Source organism: Heteronotia binoei, chromosome 6, assembly GCF_032191835.1.
Source record: "Heteronotia binoei isolate CCM8104 ecotype False Entrance Well chromosome 6, APGP_CSIRO_Hbin_v1, whole genome shotgun sequence".
Classification (NCBI taxonomy): domain Eukaryota; kingdom Metazoa; phylum Chordata; class Lepidosauria; order Squamata; family Gekkonidae; genus Heteronotia; species Heteronotia binoei.
This window is the reverse complement of record NC_083228.1, coordinates 60,323,211-60,343,054: the sequence shown is the minus strand read 5'-3', so window position 1 is coordinate 60,343,054 and position 19,844 is coordinate 60,323,211. Positions and strand designations below refer to the sequence as shown.

Below are 19,844 nucleotides of genomic sequence, written 5' to 3'. Positions count from 1 at the left end.
CTTCTTTTGTGAGGACAAAGTGGGATGTAAATGTTTTAAATGAATAATGATAGATCAACCTTGCTGAACCTAAGGCAGGATCTATTCAGTGCCTTGATGATAGTCCTGGAAACCTTATGTATGGTGTCTTCAGTCCATGATGAAAGTAAGGGTTGGGATGTGAGTGTAATGATAATCATTTATTTATGCTCCATGAGTTTCAATGACACTTATGCATGCCTGACTTTATTTTGATTGAGGCCTGTATGCATAAGGTTATGCTCAATTCACATCATATTGTAGTCTTATTTTTAAAATATGCATGAATTTCAGAGTTCAGAAATGTAAATTCTGAGAATTTTATCAGAGCGAAACAATTTGAAATTCAGCTAGTCCATGCTCTCTGTATTTCTTCATTTGTAAATAATTTACACATGAATGCTTAAATCTCTGCAGCTCTACCAAAGTTTATAATTTAGTAGCATTTCTATGTAATAATGTTTGCTAATTAAAATATTTAATTGATTGTATGGCTTTTAATTAATATATTTAACAAACACTTATAATGAAAAAGATTAATGAAAGGTGACTTTGGTAAATAGGCATAAATTGGCTTCATTCCAACTACGTTAATTGTATGGATCATCACTTTTGTTATTTTACAAAGGACAAAGCATCAAATAGCTTATCTATAATGCATGGGTCATTTTCCTCTGAAACTATGACTGAAAATTTGTCCAATCTATAAATCCAGTTCCAACAGAACCATTTTCTACCACAGAACTCACTGCTGCCATGTATACGCTATTATATGTAATATTTTCTGTGAAGAATTATCCTATTTTTTAAAATTCATGTCACTATCTTCTTTTTGCTTGCTGACATAAACATTTCAAAGATTAATAACTTACTTTTGCTATCTATATAGGACACTCAACAGTGGGAGAATTTATGTAGTAATCTGGGTTCAAAATGCTACCTTATTGCAGAACATGCATGTAGGAGTATCTCTAAACATTTGAATGGCCAAAAGAAGAATGCACCAAAATGCAGTGGTCTTGTTGTGAAATACATCAATGAAACTAACATTTCTGACCTTTTAGAAATGACCAAGCTTTTAGATGGTGAGTAGAAGAGAGAATTGAATTCTAAAATGCCGAGCATGCTGTAGATTTGTCTATGCAATCTGTAAAAGTATGTAACATTTTATATTTAAATACAGTAATTGAGAATGTTAGAAGTGCTTATTAGACAAAATTGACTTTCATCATGGCTTGACAATAGAGTTAGAGGTTCAAATTCCAAAAATATGAAATGCAGTCTTAATAGAGTATTTCAGCTCAGTGCTGCATACTGCTTAAGTGACTGGGCGTCTCTTGTACTATTAGTTTCTGTTATATATTTCCATGGACATTTTAGAAGTCTTCAGCATGTAACAAAACTGCTGAAATAATTGAATAGTAAGCTTCAGAATTTAACTTAGCTGGAGGAGCATTTTTCATCTACAAAGAAAAATTAGCTTCTATGCAAAAAAGAAAATTTAGAATTATATATCTCAAATCCTAATCCATAGTCTAGAATATATTAGAAAATATTATCAAATCAATTTATCATAGTTGCAGGAAGACAAGAGTTACTGTTATTGTAATATACTGATCCCTCTAGCTATTGTTTCCATCTTTTAATAGAATCTGATCTTTCATCTTGGCTGAAAACCATAGAGGACAAGCTGAACACATTGAATATTTCCCTTGACTCTTTTGGTCTCATTATCAGAATTAAAGGCATTCCAACTGATAAAGAATAAATTAATAGAGGCTGAATCTCTCAAAATGTATAATCTAGCTAACAAGATGTACTCCCTCCTTAGTCATGGTATATTGCCCTCTACGGAACACCCTTCAAATTATTTTTATGAACTGCAGGACCCCAAACTTTGTAGAACCTTTTTCACTAGCCAGATTTAATGCCCTTCACTCAGCAATTTTAACTGGAAGGTTTAGTGGCATTCCCTTTTCCAACAGACAATGCCCTTGCCTAAGTGGATCTATAGAAACAGTTTTACATGTCTTGATGGAATGGCCTATTATTCTAACATTCAGCAGAGTATTTTATCTTTGATTTTAAGTGGCATCTCTGATTTACCTGCTTCTTACAAACTATTATTTCTTCTCAATAATTCTGAAATAAATGTCACTGAAACTGTGGCTAGGTTTCTTCAAGCAGCTGTTTATTTAAATAGTGACATTCTTAAATTAACTTCAGGCTGATTTTATGATGTTGTATTTTATACTGAGTTAAGTGTCTTAACTATAACAGTACCCTTATTAATGTTCATCTGACTGAAATGTATCTTATGCCAATAAAGGTAACTGAACTGAACTGTTATTGTAATAGAAAAATCTAGTGTAGTAACCTAAATGCTTCAGTTCAGATCAGGGATTCTGAATATGCTTAGCGACTAGTACATGGTTGTAATTAGTACATTAAATAAAGTGAAAGAAGAAATAGTTACATAGTACTTGCCCCGTTGGAAAGTTACTTACTGTCAGAAAAGATAGTGTCCTGAAGCAGGGCACAGAAGAGAAATGAAGACAAAACAAATCAAGCATCCTTGTCCATTATGTACAGGTCTGAAACATGTTTCTATATTCGGAAGCTCAGATGGAGAGTCTTCTGATGACAGTCTTGTGGACCTTGTAAGTAGTGGAATCCACTCATTAGCTCAAATATTGCTTTTTACCTTAAACTGGCCCATAGTCAAGATGTCAGTTGTAGCTGAGAGATACATTACCTTTTAGGAAATTGGCTTGTTCAAAACAATAATCTTTTAAAGAAAGTTAATCTTTGAACTTTAAGGGAAAACAAGAACAGGCAAGGATAATACAATGAAAATATGTATTGTTTCTATCTGACATTTTAAGTAAACGCTAAGTGCATTATTCAAAACAGAGCACTAATAGTATGTTTTATATAACAAGCCTTAATAGACTCAGGCTGCTCACCTTCTGTTTCAAGGATAGTTGAACAAGAGAGTTGTCTCTAAAAATATGGTGACATTTAGAATCAGTGTATACTTAGTCCCTCCCCACACACACATCATCTCGCCTAGGTTCTTACTCTCTCTCTCTAGCTTCTTGAGCCTTCATAATGGATTTCTGCTCCTCCTTCAGTTCACAATATGCAGCACTTTCTGGCTCCCTCTCCTTCACCCCCATCCCAATTCTCTTCCTCCCCATTTTTCCCATTATAGCATTTCCTTTCTCTAGGTCATGTGTGAGCTGCATTCCTTGTTCCAAGTTTTCCTTTCTCTTATAACAATTGAACTAAATTTGAGTGCAGTGGCACCTTTAAGACCAAAGAAGTTGTATTTAAGGTATAAGCTTTTATGTGCATGCACACTTCTTCAGCTTATACTTTGAATAAAATTTTGTTGGTCTTAAAGGGGCCCCCACACTCAAACTTTGTTCTGCTGATTCAGACCAACATGGCTACCCACCTGAATCTCACCACTGTTCAACATTCTGTGATTTTGCTGCTTTCAGCATTGTCACAGCTCTTCACAAAGTTATTAGTAGAATGCAGGTAACCATGGGTAAAAGATAAGCAGGACACCACATTTTAGGAATAGGATTTACTGCAATTACAGCATTAAAAACTAAACTGCAACTTATAACCTAACATTTACTGCTATAGGAAATTAATGCATAGGCTGAAGTATACTTATAATGTAGAGTGAGGCTTCTAAGGCACTACATTTGTTAACTAGCAAGGAAGTGTCTTCATTTCTTCAGTGGCTGAGGATTAAAATGTTCATTTTTTTAATCTTAGGCAGTTGGACTGGGAACCAGGTTTATCAAGTTGGGAGGTCTGTCACGTGGTGAGAGGGTGACCAAATACAACCGCCTTCTTGCTATAGAGGAAGAACTGGCCAAGAATGGAATACTATGTAAAAACCTCTTTCTTACATTGTTTTCAGTGTTTTAATGAATGGAATCAAAATCTGGTGAAAGAGTGATTGAAATTGCTCTGCAGGGGGGAAGGAGAATCAAAAGACTATAAATAAGCATTTGCAGAAAACAAGGATGTCATTTGCCACAAAGTATATTGTCGTTCTAATTAGTTGTCTGTTTACTTGAATGTTACAATACGGCATTTCTCTAGCAATAAGCTACAACAGACTTTTCAATCAAACTAATTGGTTTAAATCTTCAATGCTGATGGAAAGCATTTTTATAAAAAAGGGGTTTCTTCACATTAAATATGAACCAGAAGGAGGCATGTTGTAGATGATATGGGACATTGCAATTGATTGCTTTAAAGAATATATAAAATGTTTAGAAAATTAGTCTTATTAAATATAGAAGCATGTAACCATTCATATAATCCCAGAGACTTAATGGCACAAGCCTTAAGAAGAGGGAGGTATATATCCATTAACTCCTCCTGCTGCTGATCTTCCATTTTGCTCCCATTGAGGATCTGCTTGTCCAGTTTGTAGGGGGGAAGGCTCAGTGGGCTACTGTAAGCTGAGGAACTGGCAAAGGCCCATGCTGCAAAGTTCATAGATGGTTGCATACATGCCACAGGTTGGCTGTAATGTACCCCAAGGTCAGTTTTACATTGTTGATAAATCTAGTAGTATCTATCAAAAAGAAAAGGAGTCTGAAGATGTTGTTTATATTTTGTGCTGTTTCTTTTTCTTAGCTGATCTTGCAGCTTTTCTGTGAAATGTCATTTGAATTTTATTTTTGTAAGTTTTCTGGAGTACACTAAACATCATGAGTGTAGCCCTTCTCCATGCAGGCCCAATTTTCTGTCTCCAGTTTGATGGGTACATGCACAGCTGCTTAAAGATCCAATATGTAACTCCTGTATGTAACTGCCCTTGAAAGGGCAACTTCTGTGAGAGCTCTGTCAGCCTCACCTACTTCACAAGTTGTCTGTTGTGGAGAAGAGAAGGTAAAGGAGATTATAAGCTACTCTGAGACTCTGAGATTCAGAGTGAAGGGTGGGGCAAAATCCAATATCATCATCATAAATCATCAAAAATCTTCTTCTTTTTTCAAGGACGGTAATCTTCCTTGGCTGTAGGGGATAGTTATTTCATTTATACCCTTTCTTTCTCCCCAGTGGGGACCCAAAATGACTTACATTGTTCTCCTCTCCTTCATACAACAACCCTGAGAAAGAGAGAGAATGTTTGGTCCAAAGTCACCCAGCCAGCTTCCATGGCAGAGTGGGAATTCAAACCTGGGTCTCCCAGATCCTATTTCAACATTCTAATTTCTACACCATATTGACTCTTGATATAGGATGTACGCACTGAGCCCTGACATTTAATTGTTTTGGCAAGATGTAATTTGGTCCTAACAGCAGAATACCCAGAAAGCTTAACCCTGCGAAGACAGAGGTCCTTTGCTTGGGTCGCCGCAGCCCGGGAGGGGGAATCCCCCTACCAGCCTTTGACGGTGTGCCGCTGATAGCGGCGGACAAGGTCAAGAGCTTGGGGGTGTTATTGGAGCCTTCCTTAAAGATGGAGGCTCAGATAGCAGCCGCTGCCAAGTCCGCGTTTTTTCACCTTAGGCGGGCAAGGCAGTTGGCCCCCTTCCTGGAGCACGACGACCTAGCAACAGTGATCCATGCTACGGTCACCTCGAGGTTGGACTACTGTAATGCCCTCTACATGGGGCTGCCCCTGTCCCGAACTCGGAAATTGCAGCTGGTGCAGAATGCCGCGGCCCGGCTGTTATTGGGCCTCCCAAAGTGGGAGCACATTCAGCCGGGTCTTCGGACTCTGCACTGGCTTCCAGTGATATACCGAGTCCGGTACAAAATGCTGGTCATCACCTTTAAAGCCCTATATGGCTTGGGACCTGTCTACCTGAAGGACCGTCTCTCCCCGCATGTTCCCCAGAGAGTACTGAGGTCGGGATCACAAAACTTCCTTATTGTCCCTGGGCCGAAAGAAGCCCGCTTGAAAGCTACAAGAGAAAGGGCCTTCTCTGTTATGGCCCCTACATGGTGGAATCAGCTACCGGAAGAGGTGAGGGCCTTGCGGGACCTTGTTCAGTTCCGCAGGGCCTGTAAAACAACCCTCTTCCGGTTAGCCTACACCTAGCTTGAGAATTTTAATGCAACCTGCCAGATCTCTGTATATATTGGAATATTTATTAATTTTATGGTTTTATCTGTTTTATCTGTTTTAAAGTTATTCCCTTACATGTTTAAATATTGTTTAATTTATGTTGGATCTAATGCTGGAAGCCGCCCTGAGCCACTTGTGGGAAGGGCGGGATATAAATTCTAAATAAATAAAAAATAAAAATAAAGAAAGGCATTCCCTGGATTGAAATAAATTTTTCTTGTGCACCTGGAGCAATAAAAACCACCTCACGTGTGCTGTTACAATGTCCTTTGGTGGTTTTTTAAAATTTATTTTATCATATTTCTATCCTGCCCTCCCCTGCTAGTGGGCTCAGGGCGTGTTACAACAGAATAGCAAAGAAGTGTGAATTCTGAGTCATGAAATCCTAGTTTTACATCCAGTTGAAAGATTTAGCAATTTTATATTCAGCTGCTTAATCTCATAGTTGTAACCCAGCCCAAATGACACACTTAAATTTCACTGGCTTTATGAGAAATTTTAGCAAATGCTTAACCCTGCTATGGAAGTGAATGAGATGTGAAAGTGCTTAATGTTGGCTGAATTGTGCATCATGTTCTTTAATATCATGGTGACAAGGGTGGGTAGCAGATCATATTTAATTCCCAATTGTGGTCATAGCATATGAATAAAAAAATCCTCAAGGCAGGGCTATGCTGTGCTAGCCTAGAGCACTCTAAATACAATGAAACTAAAAATTAAGGGGGGAGGGTAAAACCCTTCAAATTATGCAGGCAATACATAGCAGAATAATGTACATAGCAGAATGTTCAGAGCAGAATAATGGGCAAGATATTGGTCACTATTTGTAGTTGTTGGACAACCCCATACAACATTGCTGAAACTCCCTACCTTATGTAGATTGTTCTCTGCAGTTTTCTGAAGGCTTTACAGCCCCTTCCAAAGCATCAGGCAAAATTCCACAGAACCATCTATCCCAAGCTGGGGCCTCAGTGATCTTGTAACAGGTTGGCTAGCAACCCCAAATGGCAGCTGAGATCTTGCAGTGTAGTCTTATAGGAACTCAGCAACCATTTTGGGTTGTCCAGGAAACTCTGAATGGTAACTAAAATTTCATGAGACTATAGCCTGAGATCTCAGCTGCTGTTTTTGGTTGCTAAGCAACTCTTGGCAAGAGGTGGGGGGGGCGGGGAAGGAAGCAGGGGCAAACAAATGTGGTAACAGGTAAGAGGTAGCTAAAGGAGAAATGCAGAGACAGTACATGAATGGAGACCAGCAAAGTAGAAGTGATTTTCCATCCCACACAATTCCTTAAGAGTTCCCTGCTTGTTTTTATGTATTTTGGGAACAGGGCCAGATGTGATCCCAATCAAATGATTCCCTTACAAATGTATACACAAACTGTAAGTGCATAGGATCTTTCTGTGCAATCTGTACCCTGTAGTCTACCAAGTCCATGCATGTACAGTTTATATGCTTGTGAACTCTCTGTTCAAGGAGTTACACACGTATGGAAGTTGGAAATAGGGTCTATAGACATAATCTAGTCTCCTCCAAGAGCTGATAATAATTAGTTCCAGGATGCTAGTACTGATTTACAGCCTCTTAGCCTATTTGTTACCTCAACTGAAGTTGCACTGTTTATACTACTTAAAGTTTTGCAGGACAGAGCCTAAACTAATTCTAGATTTTTTAATTTTCCTTGAAAATTTATCAGAGCACCATTATCAGCATGGCTCAACAATAGAATTGTTGCTTAAATGTTGTGAACATATTTTCTATTTCAGGTGCAAGAGATGACTATGAATTTATTGATTTTACTGAAGATGAACAAGAAGAGGAGGAAGAGGAATTTGACTGCAGTGATTCAGCTGGGGAGACAGTACATCTTGCTCTATAGAAAGTTATGCTTCATATTTTATATTTGTTGGCACAGTTCTTTGGTTGGGAGCACACTGCATGGTACAACAGCTGCCTTGTCACCCTTGGGAATACATAGGAATAGTCACATGAAATTATTGAATATACTAAAGCCATGAATCACTTAAGGCTGAAAATCCATTTCTGGATGTGGTGATTTAACAAAACTCCATAATAAATAATAACAATATTTCTTTTGAAACTCCTACTTTATTGTTCATTGGTTTTCAATAGAGATGGGTGAATGTCAACTGAGGAGTGATAGAGGTTTACAAGATTATGCATGGGATAGAGAAGGTAGAGAAAGAAGTACCTTTCTCCCTTTCTCACAGTACAAGAACTCATGGACACTCAATTAAATTGCTGAGCATTCAGGTTAGAACAGATAAAAGGAAGTACTTCTTCACCCAAAGAATGATTAACACATGGAACTGCCATAGGAGTTGGTGGCTACAAGCATAGACAACTTCAAGAGGGGACTGGATAGACATATGGAGCAAAGGTCCACCAGTGGCTATTAGCCACAGCGTATTGTTGGAACTCTCAGTGAGGCGGTGATGCTCTATATTCTTGGTGCCTGGGGAGGCAATAGTGAGAGGGTTTCTAGTGTCCTGGCCACTGATGGACCTCCTGATGGCACCTGATTTTTTCCCCACTGTGTGACAGAGTGCTGGACTGGATGGGCCATTGGCCTGATCCAACATGGCTTCTCTTATGTTCTTAACTCCTGTCAGCTCAGTTCAGAAGTGGTTCAGTGACTAAACTCTTGGTGAGCAATTGGAAATAACTCATCAGCTTTCTGAAAGTTCGCTGTTGCAGCATGTATGTGGATAGTGCCACGTCCCTTTTTGTATTCTGTCATGGTAATTGTAGCTTGCAATAGCAGTCATGATGAAGAACTGCATGGAAATTCAAATGCCCTTTCTTCCAAATAAAGGTCCCCTATCCAGGAACCAGATAGGGATTCAGATGGAGGACAGACTGCAATCACAAAAATGTTTTCAAGAAACAAAATAGGAGGAAAACAGATTATTGACCCCAACAGAGCAGGTAGCCAGCAGACAAAAGATGGCTTTGTCTGGGGATGTGAGCAATGCATCATTTGCTGCAATCCAACAGAGTTTTTCTGAAAGTAAGCATTAACATTAATGAACCTAAGTACCTACAAACCAGTTGGCTTGGGGCTCATGGCCTGTGGACTGCTGACTGTTCGGACAGTGCTCATTTTATACATTTGAAGACAGAACTTTTAGGAGAAACTATGCAACAGACCATTAGGACCTGAAGAAATTCATATTCTGAATTAGGAAATCATAAACTTAGTAACATTACTAATTTCCTGGCATTTCAGACATTTTAAAAATGTGTCTCCATCATCACAATTCTATGAATATTTTAATGGATATACACTCTTAAAAAGCTATAATATCTCAGTTTAATTAGGAATATCAAATATAAAATCATGACTTATTACTTACTCTTACAAAGTCAATTGCCTTGATCCAGTGTTTGTTTAAGGAATGGGGGGTGAAAATGCACACAAAAGCTTTTCATTCTTCTTAATGTATGAACTCTGTTCATGTGAATGGCTTGTTTGATATGCTGTCTCCACAAAAATGAATAGCTTCCATATACCAGAGATTCATATGTATCTATGGCAGTGTTTCCCATTTGCAGAGCCGTGATCCGGTACCAGGCCACGGAAGCCTCACTACCAGGTCACAAGAAAAGCCAAAGCTAGCCCCGCCCCATGCAAAGCTAGCCCCACCCCGTCTCTGTGTTGTGCAGAGAGGAGCTGGGCTGCCTCTCCTTCCTTCTTCCCCACTCCCAGTGTTTGAGTGAAAAGCTAGCATCCACTGGCACTTCAGACCCATGAAGTGTTCTTCAAGGTATGAGCTTCCACGTGCCTTGCAGTATGTTCTTTTAGGGAGATTTTCCCGGGAGGCCTGAGAGGCAAAGAAGGGTGTGTGTGTGTTTTTTTTTTGGTGGGGAGTGGGCATTCCAGTAGCTATTTTTTTTTTTACCAAACGACCCCTGAGCAGAATTTTTCCTGGCTAGTGTCATCTGATGGTGAGGAAGGCTTTTTTTTACTTTGCCTTTCTTTCTTTCTTTCTTTCTTTCTTTCTTTCTTTCTTTCTTTCTTTCTTTCTTTCTTTCTTTCTTTCTCTGCAAGTGATGCTCTGTCTGTATTCTTGGTGCTGGGAGGAGGGGAAGCAACAGTGGGAGGGCTTCTAGTGCCCTGGTCCCACTGGTGAACATTCTGGTGCTTTTTGGGCATTGTATGAGGGAATTTTAGACTGGATAGTCTACTGGCCTGATCCAACATGGCTCCTCTTATGTTTATGTTTTTTCTTTCCGTGTCTTTCTTTTCTTTTCTTTTCCTTTCCTTCCATTTCATTCTTTCCCTTTCTTTTTCTTTCTTTCCTTTTATTTTTACTGGATGAAACTTTTCAGAGAGATTTTTCTGAAAAACAATTTACTTCCGAAGAAGAGGCAGGTTTGGGGGAGTGCCCTGGAAGTGACATCACAGGAAAAGCTGGAGTTTTGGTTCAGTGTGCCCCAGAAGTGACATCACTTGGTCCTTGACACCATAGGAAATAACACAATTCCTGGCTCCACCCCCAAATTTTAGTGGGCCACGAAGGAGAAGTGTAAAAATAACTGGGCCATGGAAAAGAAAAGTTTGGGAAACCCTGATCTATGGTATTGGCTGAGCTGACATTTCATTACTAGTCATTACTATCCCAACATTTCTCTGGGGCCAGGCTTGGCTTTGTGTACCTTCAGGTATCTTTTATGCATGACAATATATCAAAGTGTGGAAAGTAAAACTAATGGTTTTTGAATGTAAGTAAAACTGATGGCTTTCAAATGGGTATGGAATAGTAGTAAAACACAAAGTATGAGAAAAAAATCAGAAATTTTTTAATAAGCAGCATTGAAAAGGTAATTTATACCACAGAATAACAAACAATTTAGCTAAAAGAAGGAACAAGTCAAGGAAAAATACAGCTAGAAAATGTTGTATTAAATTCAGTGTAATCACACTAATATCCAAGTGCAAAAATGAGTAGGAAAAGAAATCTACTGAAGTATATTTTCATAACTGATATTTCCCTACATTTATGAAATCTGTTTACTGATTAAATCAGCCCCAAGACTGGCTTAACAAACATGCAAAATAAAAAGGCATTTACACACAACTACACCATGTAAATGATCTGCATTTTAGGAGACAAGCACAAAACAACTACTTGCAGAGCCAATCAAACCATATGAATACATTCATCCTTTAATCCTAACTACACATCATTGCCTCATGCCATAAAAATCTTATAGTGCATTCAAGGACATTATCACCAAATACAAACATTAAATTGCAAATATGTTTTTTAAAAATTCCTGATTACACACTAAGACACGGAATGCTGACTTTGGAAACTAGTGAAACGTGGATCTGCAGGTAAAGTAATAAATAGCATATTTGTCACTGTCTTCAGGGAAACAAGCAACGTCAAAGGTGCTATTTTACTATGTGGTTAAAAAGCTATGAGTCTACTGCTTCAAATTATAAGAACCATGTTATAGTACCAACAACAAATGATGTTTTTACTCTTCTGGGGATGATTCTGATCTTCTGCAGAGTTAGATTGGTTCTCAAAGCCCCAGTGGATTTTAAAAGTGGCTAATTCTTCTGGTCCATATCAAATACAAGAAAGAACTCCAATCCAAAACTATTTAATATGTTATACCTGCCGGAGGGAGGGGCTGCTGAAAATGGCACCAGTGTGGTTGTATTCCTTGTAAGTGGTATAGTATTGGGATAACTATTCCAGCAAGTGCTGTTAGCCCAACTGCACAGACCAGTGTTGCATGTACCTACTACTTCTTGGGTACGTGTGAATATTCTATGGCCAGCACAACCAGTTTGTTAATTTCTAATGTTATGCCATTTCCCCCACCCCAAGTTTAATTATGTACATAAGTGCCATCACGTCATAACTGACTTATGGTGAGCCCAGCAAGGGGCTTTCAAGACAAGTGAGGAGGTGGTTTGCTATTGCCCTCCACTGCAGTGTCTTCCTATCCAAGTGCCAACCCTACTGAGATTGAGCCGTACCATGTCACCTTCCCTCCTCATGAAGTTCAACTAAGTAGCTATTTTGAGGACAAAGTCTGAAATTATGCCTTTTTCTATTTTAATAGTACATTGCCTAATCAGCCTGCATTAGATCCAGGCACTTATAACCATTCTGAAAACAGAGTCTCATGATAAAGTGAACTGAAAACCAGACTCTTAATCCTTATGAAATGATTTAGTACAAACTCTGAATGGTAGCATACTGTGTGAGATGTAGAATGTTGGTTGTATGCTGGCCCCAGTCTGAAAGAATAAGCAAGATACTGAATTCTAACAGGGATATGAATGTTTAGCATGGCTCTTTAACTGAAAAGAAGAACTGGGGATAGATGTTTTTGCCAGAATTGTATCAAAATGGTAAAATATATTAAATTATTAATACCAGAAAAGGTGCAGACATTAAAATATGCAAAGTAACACTCATGAAAGTTAAGAAATATGGTTACAGTTGGACATCTCTGTTCCATACACGTAAGCAGCAGAGATGCAGACAGTGGTGAGTAGGAAGGGGTGGGGAGGAAGTGCTCTGTGAATAACACCCACAATTATCTCAGATGAAGGGGACAACAGTAAAGGGTTATTTGAAGGCTTATTTGAAGAAAGTAGGCATTAGTGGCACATAATTAAAATATGGCTAAATTTACTGGAAACTCTAAGTTCCTTTCCCCACTCTTAGCAAAACAAACATTTTGCTGAACAATATTTATCAACTACAGGGATCAAAAACCTTTATGGCTGCTGCACAAAAATTCTGTGTGATTTCCTTCACATCAGACCCAAGACAAAAGTCATATGAAACCCACTCACATGACTTGCCAAATTACATAGCCACCAAAGAGTGTCCAGGGCCCCTGGAATTTAGTCTGTCTACACTTTCTGTCTTAGTGGTCCTATTACACTTTACGATTTTGAAATTTATATAGCTATCAAAGAAGCCAACTCTGTATGACCATAGAGTTAGGAATTGGTTAGGCTAAAACGGTAAACTTTTCTATTTGTAGAGGTGGAACTCAGGACTGATCTCTTGGGAGTAACATGACTAAAAGGCCACTCTTAATATAGCAAGGCCGTTTGGTTCATTGTGTTTAATTAAGCAGTTTGAATTTTATCATTGCTGTTTATTTAGTTAGTAATATTTTACCATGAAGCACAGATGATTTCTTAGAATGCCTGCCTTTCAGGCTCCAATCCTGTAGCTAGCCAGTGTGCTACCCATACAGGGGTCCAACTGGCCTGGGGGAGGGAGAGGGTTTGGACAGACTTTTGCTATTATTGGAATATAGTATTTGGTTAAGGTTTCAAAAATCCTTGGCGGACCTGGATGCTGAGTCCTGTGTCTATTAGAATTTGTGGTCACATTTGTGGAACAATTCTGCTACTATTATATAATGTAGATGTCTATGATAGGAGTCACCCCTTAACAACCATGATTTATAAGTTTAATAACTAGCAGAGCTGAACATATTAGCATGAGTCAGAAAAGCCCTTGCAAGAGCAGAAGGCATTTCTCCTCAGTCAAGGCTGGTGGAAGGGTCCACAACTCTATTCCAATTTTTGTGAGTTACACCCCCTTCCACACCATTGTGTTATGTTCTGTTTCTGGGGGTGGGGGGTTAAGTAACCATTAGGAATACTTTTTTTAAAGGCACTTTTTAAAATGAGCAGTAGAAGTCAGGAAGTTCAACTACTCAGTAGGTATTTTAAGGACAAAGTCTGAAATTATGCCTTTCCATGAGATGAGTGTTCCCTTAGATCCAACGTGTTTTGCTCTCAATATTTACCTTTGTAATCATGATTTTGTTTTTTACCTGAAAGTTATCGTTCACATGATTTTACTACTCCCTGTTAGTGTCACAAAAGTATAATACAATCCACATGTTGCACAGAGTTAAAACTTGGAAAAAGTTCATATTTTCTTGAGTTACTGGAAGTATGATTTATTTTGTGATCCATCTGTCTTAAGGAATAATTGGGTGGAATTTGTTTAACATGAAATGACAACCATGTAGAACTGAATGAAATCACTATGGATGAACATGAACTGGCTCACGAACTAAAGTTCATGATGAATTTTGAGCAGTTTGTGGTTCACGAACTCAAGTTCATGACAGGTCAACTGGCACAAACTTCATGAACTTTCAAGAAGTTTCTTGAAACCCCCACCCCCAGAAACAGGCTGTCTCTGCTCAATCTAAATGTTTACCAAACTTCAGAGCAAGGAGGGGGGGAGGGAGAGAGAAGTTGAAGGGCATATACAACAAAAAGAAGAGTTAGATTTATACCCTGCCCTTCATTTGGAGTCTCAGAGTGGCTTACAACTAGGGCCGGTGCTAGGGAGTCAGCGAGATAGGGCATTGCCTAGAGCGCTATCTGGTCACAAGGATGGGCTTCTGCCAGAAGGAGGAGGAAGAAGAAGAAGCACAGGCAGAGACAGAGATGGCAGTGGGGAGAGCCAAGCCCGTCTCAGGCACAGAGGTCGCCAAGCCTGGACAAGCCTCCAATTCTAACATAAGGGTGTTGTCAGGCTTTCTTGAGCTATCACAGAACAGCATGGCTTCTCTTCTTTTCTGAGGGTATGCTTGTTTGTCTGGATGCCACTTGTTAGGAGATTGACTCCTTTTGCCCTGGCCCAGAGTAATGGTCAAGTTCATCCAGACTGAGCCACTCCTCTCAGAACCTCATGCAACCAATGTATACTAGGAGGATTACGAAAAGTCCTCTTTCTGATTCTGAGCATCGCAGGGTGTGTTCTGGGCAAGTAAATTCTAAGTTAGCAAGCCTTGTTAACTAATTCATCCTCTGTTGTATACTTGAGAATTAGTTTAATTCACTGAAAGCACTGGGTATATTTCAGGAGGAACAAATCTCTTTTTTCTTTGTGATTTGGAAGCAGGATGCTAACATCAATATGATATCCCCAACAAATGTTCGTGCTTCTTGTTCAGATTAGAGAAGTGGATTGTTATTACATTTTCAAAAGTACAAAGGATGAGTAACAAAAACAATAATCATACTGGATAGAACTGTGCCACAGTGTTAATATCTTGCCAATGCAATCTATTGGAAACTCTGAGCCTTTTAAAATGAAATGGAAATCTGCAGAAGAAAGCTCTTGGACTAGTCATAATTTTCATTTTAGAGCTGTAACTGACTGCTTAAATTATATGATTAAAAACACTTTGATCAATTAACTGGGCAGCAGATTTAAAAATACATGAACCCAGCTGTAATACAGATGCTTGTAATAAACCCCTGTGATTGCTGTACTCCTCAGAGAGACATCTCCTTCTTTCACAGGAAGACACGCTTCTTTTAAGACAGTGTTCGCTACAACATATGCATAGATCATCTAAAAAACAAGAAAGTGTGCTTTATCTTCCAAATTATAATATTTACTCACAGGCAAAGGATTGAAGATTTAACAAATAAAAAAACCCTCAAGACATCTCTTAAAGAAGAAGAATTGCAGATTTATACCCCGCCCTTCTCTCTGAATCAGAGACTCAGAGCGGCTCACAATCTTCCACGTCTTCTCCTCCCACAACAGACACCCTGTGAGGTGGGTGGGGCTGAGAGAACTCTCACAGCAGCTGCCCTTTCAAGGACAACTCCTGCAAGAGCTATGGCTAACCCAAGACCATTCCAGCAGGTGCAAGTGGAGGAGTGGGGAATCAAACCCTGTTCTCCCAGATAAGAGTCCACACACTTAACCACTACACCAAACTGGCTCTAACCATTAATTAGCTGATAGCTCAATTTTTATGAGTCTTGCAGAGAAGTCCATTGATGCTGAGTCCTGTGTCTATTAGAATTTATTTGTGGTCACATTTATCATTCTATAATCTAACAAATGCATTTATCCAGTCACGCAATTAGGGCCTGTTTTGTCCTTTCAATTCATTTTCTCAGACTTTGATAAATTAATTTTATCAGCCTTAAAGAACATATTAACACAATAACATTACTAAAATACGCTTTGATATTTTGCATAACTCAAGAAACAAATGCAATGATTTAAAAGAAACTCCATTGATTACAGCTGTAAGGAGTCCAGAACTGTGACTCTGGATTGTGTCTAATTACAAAGTCTAATGTACGTAATGAAAAATGCATATAAAAGGCTATTTCAGTAAAGTATCATAAAGTACATTAGACAGCACAGAATATTGCCCTTAACAGTACATACAAATGAAACAACTTGCACTCACTGAAAGGGACTTCCAGAAGTCAACGACTTTTAGCACATCAATTAGCAGTGAGAGCTGTCTGTTTCTTTTGTTTTCTCTACACTAACATCTTTACAAAACTGTTGACCTTTTTCTTTTATCATCTTGCCTTGATTAAAATCTTCAGGCATCTGTTCTTTTGCTTTCTCAGGATTCAGTACCACAATGGATTCTGCTTGTTTTTCCATATCAGCAACTTTATCTGAAGGCTCTACATTGCTTGGTAACCTGAAAAGCAAAAAGTAAATATAATAATAATAATAATAATATTTTATTTATATCCTGCCCTCCCCGCTGAAGCAGGCTCAGGGCGGCTAAAAACATCGATCCATACAATAATTTATACAACAGGTTTTAAAATCACATTCACTTAAAAACTTTCCAATTAAAATTAACAATCCTAGTGCTACTCTATTAGGTGTAAACACTATGGCGGAATCACTTAAGGCGAATTATCAATCATTCAGTTGGGTGAAGGCCATCCCAAAAAGGAAGGTCTTGCAGGCCTTGCGGAATTGTTCGAGGCTCCGCAGGGCCTGCACTTCTTCCGGGAGCTAGTTCCATAGGTGCGGAGCTGCAATGGAGAAGGCTCGTGTACGGGTGCTCTTTAATTTTGCCTTCTTCGGCCCGGGGATAGTCAGCTGGTTCTTCCCAGCTGACCTCAGTACTCTCTGGAGTTCATATGGGGAGAAACGGTGCTTCAGGTAGGCAGGTTTTTGACCATATAGGGCTTTAAAGGTAATAACCAGCACTTTGTAATGAACCCGGTATATAACTGGCAGCCAGTGCAGTCCGCGTAGCCCTGGCTGTATGTGCTCCCATTTCGGGAGCCCTAATAACAGCCTAGCCGCCGCGTTCTGCACCAGCTGCAGCTTCCGGGTTTGGCACAGAGGCAGCCCCATGTAGAGGGCATTACAGTAATCCAATCTTGAGGTGACCATTGCATGGATCACTGTTGCTAGGTCCCGACGCTCTAGGAAGGGAGCCAACTGCCTTGCCCGCTTCAGATGAAAAAACGCCGACTTGGCAGTGGCTGCTACTTGGGCCTCCATTGATAATGAAGGTTCCAAGCTCCTGACTGGGAGCACCGTCAAAAACTGGGAGGGGAATTTTTCCCCCCAGAGCACCGCGGCCCACGCAAAGGACCTCTGTCTTCATCGGGTTCAACTTCAACCCACTCAGCCTAAGCCAAACTGGGACGCAGTCAGGCCGGCCATCCATTAGCAGATAGAGCTGGGTGTCATCTGCGTATTGATGGCACCCAAGCCCATACCTCCAGGCAATCTGGGCAAGGGGGCGCATGTAGATGTTAAATAACATCGAGGAGAGAACTGCTCCCTGCGGCACCCCACAATCTAATGTGCGCCGCTGGAACAGCTCACTCCCAACTGCCACCCTTTCCCCCCGTCCCTTGAGGAAGGAGAAAAGCCATTGTAGGGCCGACCCCCTAACCCCTATGTCGGCGAGGCAGCAGGTAAGTAGCTGATGGTCAACCATATCGAACGCAGTCGACAGATCTAACAGCATCAGCACTGCTACGCCACCTTGATCCAGATGCCGCTGGAGATCATCTACCAAGGTGACCAGCACTGTCTCTGTCCCATGGCCCAGGCGAAAGCCAGACTGGCAGGGGGCAAGGATGGAAGCATCATCCAGAAAGCCCTGCAACTGCAACGCCACTGCCCTCTCTATAATTTTACCTAAAAACGGTAAATTAGAGACCGATCGGTAATTTGCCAATTCGGCCGGGTCTGCTGTACTCTTTTTCAGGAGGGGGTGGACCATAGCCTCTTTCAAGGGTGCTGGAAAACGCCCCTCCAAGAGGGATCTATTTATGATGTCCCGTAAAGGACATCTAAGCTCCCTCTGGCAAGATTTAATCAGCCAGGAGGGGCAAGGGTCCAAATCACAAGTTGTTGGGCGTGCCGTCGACAGAATTCTGTCAACTTCCTCCAGGCTGAGTGTGTCGAAGTGATCCAGAACTAAATCAGAAGACAGGCACGGAGCCTCAAGTTCATGTACTGTATCTAATGTGATAGGCAAGTCCTGGCGGAGCGACGCGATCTTATCTGCAAAAAAAATTGCAAAAGCCTCACAGCCTATCTCTAATTCTCTCACGTTTGGTCTGCCTTGAGGCAGAGTAGTAAGGTTTCCAATTATTCTAAATAATTGTGCCCGGCATGAATTTGCAGACGCAATTTACAGATGCAATCCTAGCCGCAGGGTTGAGGCGGCATCTCCATACGGGCCTTAAGGGCAAGGTGATCCGACCATGGCACCGCTTCTGCCGCAATATCGGTCATCAAAATCCCGGACACAAAGACCAGGTCTAACATGTGCCCAGCCTGGTGCGTAGGAGTTGTAACAAATTGAGAAAGTCCTAGTGTCGCCATGGAGGACACTAGGTCCATCGCCTGACTGGAGGCCGCATCATCGGCATGGACATTGAAATTACCCAGGACCATAAGCCCTGGGTATTCCAATGCCCAGCCCACCACCACCTCCATCAGGGATGGTAAGGTGCTGGCTGGTGCGTTAGGCGGACGGTAAACCAGCCAAATTGCCAATCCTTCTCCAACATCCCACACCTACCGGCACATTCAATGCCTTCGATTGTTGGGGCCGGGAGAGCCCGAAAGGAGTAACCCTCCCGTATGAATAGCGCCAACCCTCCCCCCCGCCCACTAGTCTGCAATTGGTGAAAGACCGAGTAACCCGGGAGGGTCATCTGGGTGAGAGCCACCGTCTCCCCATCTCGCACCCAGGTCTCGGTCACGCAAGCCAGGTCCATGTCCTGCCGAAGCAGGAATTCCCTAAGGATCGAGGTCTTGTTATTTACGGACCTGGCATTGCATAACACCAATGACAGAGACGGGCAATTCCTCTTGGCCCCACTACCTGTCACTGTTGGGATGCGAAGTAGACTAGAAGGAGGCCGAGCGCTGTCTTGTCTCCGCCTCCTTCCTTTATAGTTCTGTCTATTCCCACCGTCATACCTTCCCCTCCCCAGGAACACTGAAATCTCCTGGCCTAGCATCCACACCTATGCCCGGTATGGTCTTACTATTATTAGGACGACCTCCCCTTCTCACCTAAATTGTCTTAAACTCACAGTTTAGGTTTTCACCCCAGCATCCACTTTAACCCCTAATTATCCGACTCACTATTTATTTATTTATTTATTCAGTAATTAATTAATATCAAGCCCACCCTAATATTCCCCTCTAATTGATTAGTCAAAAGTTAATTAATTCCATTCTTAGCATTTTAATAAGAAAGCCCCCCCCCCCCAATTTCAATCTCCCCCCCCCCCCAAAGTGAGAAATGTCAAATCAAAAGGCAGACAGAAATAAATATTAGATTCCAAAGTTAACAAATGTGCTTGGGAATCAGAACTGTGAAAGCCGGTGAAACTTTCTTGCATATGATCACAGTTTAATTTTTCAATTTT

At 40.6% G+C, this 19,844-nt stretch overlaps 2 protein-coding genes across 6 annotated transcripts in view; one reads left to right on the top strand and one right to left on the bottom strand.

Moving 5' to 3' along the window:
• ENO4 (enolase 4) overlaps positions 1-8,219 on the top strand; it is a 31,477-nt gene extending 23,258 nt beyond the window's left edge. For 2 of the 3 annotated variants that reach the window (XM_060240844.1, XM_060240841.1), the window contains exons 10-13: positions 908-1,103; positions 2,611-2,678; positions 3,811-3,928; positions 7,894-8,219. In XM_060240844.1, the coding sequence (XP_060096827.1) occupies positions 908-1,103; positions 2,611-2,678; positions 3,811-3,928; positions 7,894-8,006 (495 nt within the window). In that variant the 3' untranslated portion in view covers positions 8,007-8,219. Of the gene's footprint in view, positions 1-907; positions 1,104-2,610; positions 2,683-3,810; positions 3,929-7,893 lie in introns of all 3 variants that reach the window. The other variant, XM_060240843.1, reaches the window with a different exon arrangement.
• Positions 8,220-12,335: 4,116 nt separating this feature from the next.
• The window catches only part of SHTN1 (shootin 1), a 172,347-nt gene continuing 164,838 nt past the window's right edge, over positions 12,336-19,844 (bottom strand). For 2 of the 3 annotated variants that reach the window (XM_060241555.1, XM_060241558.1), the window contains exon 17: positions 15,965-16,621. In XM_060241555.1, coding sequence (XP_060097538.1) covers positions 16,417-16,621 — 205 coding nt within the window. In that variant the 3' untranslated portion in view covers positions 15,965-16,416. Of the gene's footprint in view, positions 12,411-15,964; positions 16,622-19,844 lie in introns of those variants that run through there. The other variant, XM_060241557.1, reaches the window with a different exon arrangement.